Genomic DNA, 9634 nt, shown 5'->3' with positions numbered 1-9634 from the left:
TAAAAAAAAAAACGCTCATGAAATTAGTGTGACACACAAGGTGTGTGGTTACCGTGTCAATAAGAACTCGGCCCTCCTTAAACCTCCACCGGAGGTGCAGTCATCATGTGACGTGCAGTGTGTGCGTATCACCGTGACAGAAAATGTTCTGGTACCTTTTAAACGTCTGCGGGAGGTGTAGATATGTGACACGCAAGGTGTGCGCGTCACTGTGACCGAAAGTGAGAACAGCTTCCCTTGTGCCTCCGCCGGAGGTGTAAAAACGTGACACGCAAGGTGTGCACTTCACCGTGACTGGAAGCGAGGACTGCTTCCCTGTGCCTCTGCCAGCTTCTCCGCAGGTTCTGCGTCCTTTGTTAAAGATGCACGCACAGGCTTGCGCGTATCCTTTAATCGCCCCACTCAAGATGGCCGCCTTGACGTCCATGTTGCACGCGTAGCGTGCGTGAAGACGTTGCACGTTCTTGGTGTCGTCAGAAAGGGAACTGGGTAGTGCGTTGTTCTTCCACTGAACAAAAATGTCACACTAGGTATGACGAAGGGGGGCCACGCACAAACCACCAGAAGTTCTTTGCGAGCCCAACTGTCAACAGACCATTAGTAAAGGAAATAAATGAAGGTACTTTACTTTTAAGTTCCAATGCAGAGAGAAGTTCCCAAAGTTTGGAGGCTTTTGATTTCTCCTCACGCTGTCATGAATAAAATTCATTTAATTCCTGGGGTGGGAATCGACGACGGCAGTCACTGACGGGTGTGTTCGTCAGGGTTCACGTTGCCATTGTCGTGAAGCAATACACTAAGACAAGAGTATTTTAGGTTCACTTTATTGAAGTCTTGAACCCAGAAACAGCGTTGAAGAGACACGTACAGAGACCTCGTCACAGCCCGGTACTCTCTCCTCTGGTGACCTCATAGCATTCCACAGCCCAAGGAAGACCCGAGTCCCCGGACCCCCATGAGCTCACCAGGAAGCTCGAGCTCACAAACAACATACTGCACGTTCCTAGGGACATATAAGTACATTAAATATGCCAATTGGGTATAATCCAATATTATCATGTTTTTGGGGAGAGAGCACAAGCACTTTAGCACTGATTACCAGCGCAAAAGTGTTCAGAATTCTAGAGCCAGCACAAATGGGTACAGAAAATGGAGAGAGGAAGGTGAAAAAAGTTAGGGGAAGCCCCTCCCAAGTCCGTGAGAGCTAACAGCTGTGCTTTTTGAGAAAACAAATAACACAGGAGTGGTACAGAATGCCCAGCCCCTATTCATCTAATTGAGTGATGATACGCACAAATTCAAGAATAAAGGCCCATTAAATGGAAGTTGAGTTAAGCGCAGCCGACTCAAATGTATATCACAGTCATGGACGTTTTTAATGAAGAATTTAAATGCACGCAATTGGGTTTCTGTCATTCACAAACTGTTGTCGGAACTCGTGTAATACTCAATGAGCTAGTTATCTCAGACGTAAAACACCTGTTAAAAAAAAACCTGCTAATTAACCTACAATTAATTATACTTAATAGATGTGTACTACGGTGGAAGTAAATCTGCTTTTGAACGGTAGAAATGGTCTAACTTATTACATAGTGTACGCTACCGCATGAAACTAGTCTCGTCGCTCTGAACAGGCTTTGGTTAATTTTTATTGAAAAACGTGAGCTAAATGTTGCAAGAGATGTGAATAACGAATAGTAAACTCACTGAGCTATCTTGCCAGTTGAAGCAGTCAGATCGAATTGAAATGTGCAATTCCGTGTTGCAGGGCATGTGTCAGGTGTGCAGAAGATGTCTCATCCTGATGCAGGCAGTCGGTAACCATGATGGCTTCTTTCTTGGAAGAGCCATGCTCCACAACAAAGACAATTTTGAGAGGGGCAGGTCGGAATCATAATTCATCTTCTCATAAATTCACCACTTTACGTGTTTTGCTTTTTGTACCATTACCCTTTAATAAACAGTGATTGGGGTTCACACTCGCGACTAAGGAGAGGGAAGGCTGCAATCTCTCCCTGCATAAACCATATTTTCGAGGGCACCTGACGTGCAACGCGCTGCATGCTGTGGAGGCAACCCTCCCCGCAGGGTGGGAGATACGCCACAAATGGCAGGCAACGGCCGGCTGCTTCTGTTATATAATCTCTTTAGTGGGAGGGGAGAGGGTGCTGCGTGATATCACGGGGCAGAGGGGCGTACGTGTGTTGTTTGTTAGCCGGGGTGTGCGTTTGGAGCGGCTGACAGGACCCTTTTCCTGACGAAAGCACGCGCGCCCTTTCTGGTTTCCATGGAGACGCCCAGGAGCTCGCGCTGCAGCTTCCATTGAGCCGAGGAGCATCATCAGCACCACCAGCAGCTGCAGCAGTAGGGCGAGCCGTCCGCGCGCCGCTTCAACGGCCGCGCTAGGCGGCAAATAACGGCAGCTGCGCAAGGCGCTGGCCATGGATCTGCAGGACTGCGGCCCTGAGAACTCGGAGGCGCCAACAGGCAAAATGAACCGCACCGCTTTCAAGCTCTTCGTCAAGCGCAAGTCGGGCAGCGCTATGCCGAGCATCTTCGGGGTGCGCAGCAAAGGCGAGGCGGCCAAAGAGAAAGGTCTGCCCAGAAGCCAAACGCACGACGGGCTGGCCGCGGAGGCCGCAGCGGTTTTGGAGAGCAGTAAAAAGGAGGAGAGCGCCCAAACCGAGGCGCCTCCTGGCGTTAGCGACGACCCCAAGCCCGTCCCCGCACCCAAGACTCTTGGCTTTTTCTCCCTGCTTCGGAAGGGCGGCGGCGGGGGAAAGGGTGAGCCGGGCCCCCAGCAGCCGCCGCCATCGCAGAGTAAGGCCGGTAAACAAAGGCGTGGAGGGTTGCGGGGGCTTCTAAGCGGCATGCAGCGCTGGCGGCGGGGCTCCGAGCCGCCCCCGGTGGAGCCGCTCAGCGCTTCTCTGACCGCCAGTATGGAACGTATTCCCGAGGAGCCCCCTCCGCCGCCCCCCGAGGAAGAGCCCCGGGAGGGTGAGGACGACGAGTCCCCGCTCTCTTCGCTGCACATTGAGGACATTATCCAGGAGGCGGAGGGCCGCGCAGGCGAGGAGGAGGAAGATGAGACGCTTTGCCAGGGCCCCGAGGACGAGGAGGCGCCGCTGGAGGAGCTACCGGGCCCCACGGAGGATGAGTGTGTACTGGAGGAGCTCCCCGCGGAAGAACCTCCGCCTCCTCCAGTGCATACCCTGGTGCCCCTGGCCGCCCTGGAGCCGCCTCACGCCGAGCTGACGGTAGAGCGCGCGGGGCTGCTGTTCACAGACGCGGCGTCGCTCAAAAGCTTCGACTCGCTGACTGGCTGCGGGGACATCACTGCGGAGCCCGAGGAGGAGCGGCCGGGAGAGCCCGAGGTGGAGGTCGTAGAGGAAGAAGAGCCCCCACCACAGGAGCCCGCTGCCCCTGAGCCTGCTCCGGTCGAGCGGGCGCTGCCCCCGCTCATCTACCAGGGCGGCGGCGAGGAGATGGCCAGTCCCGAGGGCGTCGACGACCCCGAGTTGCAGGACTTTTGGGAGGGGCTGCCCCGGCCAGAAGAGCACGAGGCACCTGTCATTGACAGCCCCCCTCTTTCAACCGAGGACAGGCCGTCCCCTAAGGGCTCCCCTAGCCCTACAGAGGATCCGCCAACCCCAGAGCTGGTTAGCCCCAGTCGCCTGGAGGAGGAGAGGGTGTCGAGGGGGAGCTGCAGCGGGGAGGCCCTTTATGAGCTCTCCCCGGAGCCCAGGGAACAACGGGCGCTGCCTGAGCATACCTCTGCCCCCGTGACCCTCACCAAACCCCTGTCACCGGTTACAGCCACTTGCCCCCAAAAATCCACAACCGGAGGGGGTGCCAAAGACTCCAGGATCCCCATCAGCCGCAAACACCTGCCCGTGCAGTGCCCGCAGCCCGGCCAGCAGCCAACCAGTAAAAGTGAGATCCCCAGAACAAAAATCCCCGTATCCAAGGTGCTGGTGCGTAGGGTCAGTAATAAAGTCATAACTGGCACCACGTATAAGACTTCAACTCTCCAGGACACTGGTAAAAAGTAGACCTAAGGTCAAATGTGACTGCTGTGCAGAACCATCAAATAAGAAAGAGCTACACTTGAAAAGTGTGCTCCACGTAGGGTCTGGTAACTAAAACGGAAAGCATGTTTTGGGACCCACAGATTTTTTTTTGTCCTAAACTTAAATATGAGCAGCTAAGCACTTTTCTTTCTGAAAGCACTGAACCTTTTGAGATCACATTCACAGACCTATGCCAGAATGACAAATATGCTGGTTTGCCTAGAACTCACCAATTGTATTCTAGTTTAAAGTTACAACAGGTCAATTGCATAGACTTGTTCTGTTTTTTTGTTTGTTGAACCTTAACTGAGTACAGGCTCTAACAAACTCTAAAACAAGATTGTCCAGCGGACAACTGTCAAGTGTTTGCACTCTGCAAAGAGAGGTGGGGTTATCTAACTGTAGGATGTTTTTTGAGCAGGGAATAGTTGGCAAAGATTCAGATCCATAAGTTTTAATGTTTGTCCAGACTTCCTAATCCGGGTCAGGGAAGCATTATTACTTTAACGTATTTCTTCAGTAGTTTTATACAGACACTTTTCCAGCATAATTTGCAGTAGAAGCACTGTTTACATGTTGCCACTTTTTATGGAAAAAATATAACATTGTATGACTGGAATCCAAATCACTTTTAAATGGTGTTCTTAAAGCTGTTTACAAATTCGTTATAGTGTGACATCACTAATGCACTCCTCTGCCACACGATTTTTGTTAATTTTTTACACGTTCTTTTGTAGAGAATTGTGATCAGACCCACTCATGTATTTTGTTACAGTAATAATAATTAAAACACTTAATATGCAAGAAGGATTTTAATAAGAACAATAAACTAAGTCTGATTCATTGCTTATGGACCACAGCAGATGTCAGCTATACTTGATAACCATTTTAATAATTTAATTTGCACTTCAGTTTAAAGGTATCCTGTATAAAGGTACATGCATGTTGTGACGGAAAGAGTATGTGACGTAAGAGGTGAGAGTTGAAGTGAACGTTTATTAGATCTTCTCTACTGTTCATGTCCAATATCCATAGTCTACACAAAATTATCACGTTTTCTGAGGACACGGGTTGCATGGTGTATAGTGAGCCACATAGTTTTAAATCCTTGTGCAACACAATTTTTCACATTACAACCTTTTTTTATACATGTTTCCCTTTGTTGTGATAGATGGCTTGTAACCCCACTTTTTGTACTTCTAAAATGGGTTATATTTGTGTAACCTGCTTAATGACGTGCAACAATCAATCACCTACCAACAACTTCTTAACTGAATGTACATCAAATGGAAGGGGCACCTCAGTAGGGTAAATTGAATGAGACCCAATTTTTACTTGTATCAACAGTCCAAAGGAAAAAAACAATTACTGTGAAGTCTTGGTAGTGTCAAATTAGAACATCTTTATTCACTTTCCTCATAAACAAGTTTTTCATCAAAAATGTATTTTTAAACTAATTTATCCAAAGATTATTAAATATTGGAAAGAAACTGCCAGTGTATTTTGTTAATTCTTGCAGAACTTCTTCACGGCTGTAAACCAGAATAATGTAAAATGTATACATTTAAAATCAAATTACATTAAAACATTTATTCATTACATGATAAAACACAATGTGCCGTAACATATGGTGACATAAAGCTCACCATAGGTTATGATACATTGTGGCTTATGTAGTGAATACATGTTTTTGATGTATATTTTTCTATATTTGATTTTAAAATGATCAATTTTGTAGTATTATGGTTTACAGCTCTGAAGAGGTTGAACGTTTAGCAAGCAGGAACGAAACTCACCTGCTGTTCTCCCCCCCCCCCCCCCCCCCTCGATATTTAACAATCTATAAGTGACGGTTGGTGTAGTTGAATTCATTCTACAGAAGCTGCTGGTTCATAGGTGTGGGCACTGTTTTATACACCTACTGTAGACCTAGGAAATGCTGAATTTAACCCACAACTGTCACTGTAAATTCTCTACTTAACCCATCCTTTGTCGGTTTACCTTCATGTAGGTATCGGGTATCATTTCATTTGTGTACAGTTAGACTCTTCATTGTACTATGAGAAATATGTAGGATTTGTAAGAGATAATTCATTGTTATGGCATAGGTAGACAGTTGGCTCTTTTCCTCAGGAAACGCAACCAAGCAGCACTATTTCTCATCTAGGTTGAAGCTTGGGGTTTGTATACCGGAATATCCTTTTAGAAAGGGAATGTGTGTGCATTTACAGGACAGGCCAATAATTCTTACAAAGTATTGTCCTATTTTGTATTTCGGATTGCATGTTCATATATATTTTGGTAGTCCTGCTGCATTTGATTGAGGAAACAAGATAAAATATTAATTCTGATTCATATAGCTTACTGCAACCAGTTGAGGAACCATGTTTTTTTTTCGTTGTGAAGTCTTTGGTGACAGTGTGCTGGAATACAACTATATTTCTCATTGGGATGCTATTTTGACCTAGGTCTATCAGCCATTCTTTCAGTGTTGTTTCACATCTGCAGCCCTACTTGCGTTCCTGTGCTGTAATTGAATATAGGGGTGTGGCGCATAGTTTCACAATTTAAAGTTATGAGAACTGTGGTATTACTGAAAGTGGTGGCACACAGAAAATGCTCTTGATAGCTAATAATTTGATTTGTCGAATTTTAACGCATAAACGCACATAGCATCTGACCGAATTGAAAAATAATAATTTGATGAAACTCTGTTTCAAGTGCTTATACTCATGCAAACATGTAGAAATGTCTACGAGCTTATTAGTCGTGTATATATGGCAGGCCTTGGCTATGCCACTTGCTAATGGCTTTTCTTTATTCATAGTGCTTTGGGCTGGGGCTCATTTCACTTCAAGCCTACCATAAAAGTGATTGGGCAGATGCACACGGAGCAGACATTCCTATTTTGTCCGAAGCCAAGCCTGCCTATTAATTTGTCATGTTATATGTATTTTCCTGGCAGTTGCTGCTCTAAAACTCGATACTCCATGTTTTGTTCCATGTAAAATGTGAATATTTTAGGCAAATGGGTGTCTTTGAGGACATTGCCTTGGACAGAGACTTGATACTGGTAATCATCCAGTGTATTACATATTTCTTTTCAGTTCTTGTAACACTTCATGCTGTTGGACTTTGCTTTTAACTATGATTTGATATGAACTGCGTTCATTTAGTTCACATTTTAATTTCGCAGTATTTCTGTTACTTTTTCAAGGTGTAAGATTTATTCTTTGACGATTTGCATTTGTCAGTACAGTGTAACACTGCCACTTTTTTCACTTTTGGACTGGAAAAATAGCATTTACTGCAAAAGACGTGGTGTGCGGTCGGAGATCCAAGGTATGTTTGTGTTAGAGGCACATAATATTCCTGTGCCTTATGAGCAACTACATAAGAGGAAACCATGATGTGAACAGAACTAGTAAAATGTTTTTATAATATTTCAGACAAGATATCCCCTGTATGAGTAACGATTTATCAAGGATCATTAAATAATCTAGGCTGCAAAACTTTGAATCAAACCAATTATTATTACAGATTGATGTGATCTATCCTAGTAACAATCTGACATACCCTACTACAGCTTTTGTAACTAACCATGTAACTCTTTACATATTTATACAATTGTGAATAGTATCATGAACAATACAATATGTTTTTATTGTGATGATCATTTAACCCTGAATGTTTTCTTTCACCACTTAATTGAGAACAATGGAAACAATAAATGGTCCGCTCTTGAAGAGCAACTTGTAGGATAAGCAGTGATATTGTTACAATTTCCCAATGAAGTCCAGAATTTGGTTCTCATGAAACATACAGTTGTCCTTTTGTCAGTGATATGATTTTTTATGTTCCTTAATTGGAACATCTTACTCATCTATATCTAATGTTTGACTTAGATGTAATGTCTGAGATGATACAGATTAACCATGCATAGAATACATGATTTTGTGTATGCATACTGTGCACACCCGTGCATGTATATTTGTGTATGTCTTTGTACATATGTTTTATATTTATGCATGCATGTGTGCATATTTCTGTATATAGTGTTAAAAACTATTCTTGTAGCACAGATTGCAAAATATTGCTTCTATAAAATGAGGAATTCCTAGCCGAACATCAGCTCCCCTACATTTGAACTTAAGTCGGAGAAGATGGAATTGAAGAGATATAAGCATGTACAATGTTCTAATGTATTTAGGGACCTTTAAGTTGGTTAAATCCAGACTGTGCTGCCTGCCTCTTGAGCAGTGGATTGGAACAATTATAAAGTACTGATCTAAAGATAATTGAATTTTAATTATGTGCCTGGCGAGACTTCTGAAAGGCATTTTGTATGGTTAATGGCTGAACAGATGTATGTAGAGTGGCAGCACTTGTCAATAATTAAATTGTTAAGTTCAAAGGCAGAACTCCTGACTGCTTTTGATTTAGTGGTAGCCTAAAATCTTTGTTTTCGTCCTACTTCCGTTTCTCCAGTACAAGGTCTCAAATCCAGAAAGCAATTTTTCTTTAACTTTTTTTTCTTTATCTACATCTATTTTCTTTAAAAATTGGTCTATCCAAGAGATGAGGTATTGATGGCTTCTCCATGGCATATTTATGTATGTCGAGTAAGACTAAACATTTCCTGCATAGATTGACTAACCAACTGCCAGATCACATTAAAATGCTATGGTTGACTGAAATTACCCAAAGTGGTTTCGCTCTTTGTATCATACATTGGGGCTGATTCATCAAATCGTACAAGTAAGGGTTACACTGTTAAAGTACTGTTTTATATACACTTGCATGCCATTTGAGACTTGGACCCAAAATGTCCAACTCCCCACTAGTAAAACAGTTTTAGTCCTTTTCTGTTTGTACTAAATGTATATTAATATTCCCTGTATTTGTTTTGGATCCAATTCACAAGGGCATGTAAAGGTCGTACAGTGGTACTACTTTATGTACTCTAAAATGCCTTTGTGAAAGGGCCCCTTTTTTGCTCTACTATTTTTCAGTATACAATATTCAAGCTTAAGTGCTACATGTATTTTCTGCTGAGAATAGGATTGTCCATCATGTTGCTCCGTTTGCATTCTGTAGGGTTGGTTATGAGTGACGCCATAAATTATGACCCCTCTGCAAGCACCTGTTTACGCATGGATCGCAGTTATGAATGTCGCGATATGTTATGCCTGGTAGTTACCGAGTGCTATAGTCCACATGCTTAAACACGGGCAGGCCAATCCTGCCAGCTTCTCAAGAGTTAAAAATAAAAAAGAGACCTGGAAAATACAGGAAGCTGTAAGCACCAAAAGCTGCATGTTCTGGTCCATTTCCAGTGCAAAATTCGAAATAAGCGATCGGTATCGCACTTGATAAAATTATATTTAGAGTGTTATCTGATTTCATAATTATCTTGTTCAACCCTGGGATATCCTTAATCGAGAACTGACCTTTCAGTTGCAGAGAATATGCAAACTACTTTCACAAAGAGCTGTGACATGTGATGGAGGCAGGAGCAAAGGAGTATATGAGGTGACCCCTTTAGTACTGTAATGTGCTAGTTC

The 9634-nt window shown here is 44.0% G+C and overlaps 1 protein-coding gene across 1 annotated transcript; it reads left to right on the top strand.

The window, feature by feature from the left end:
* The first annotated feature begins 2182 nt into the window (after positions 1-2182).
* AMER2 (APC membrane recruitment protein 2) lies at positions 2183-8767 on the top strand. The gene has a single exon (XM_078657105.1). The coding sequence runs from the start codon at positions 2442-2444 to the stop codon at positions 4050-4052; it is 1611 nt and encodes a 536-aa protein (XP_078513231.1). The 5' UTR covers positions 2183-2441; the 3' UTR covers positions 4053-8767.
* The last annotated feature ends 867 nt before the right edge of the window (positions 8768-9634 follow it).

This window comes from Lissotriton helveticus, chromosome 8, assembly GCF_964261635.1.
Source record: "Lissotriton helveticus chromosome 8, aLisHel1.1, whole genome shotgun sequence".
NCBI classification, from domain to species: Eukaryota; Metazoa; Chordata; class Amphibia; order Caudata; family Salamandridae; genus Lissotriton; species Lissotriton helveticus.
This window is presented reverse-complemented; position numbering and strand designations above follow the sequence as displayed.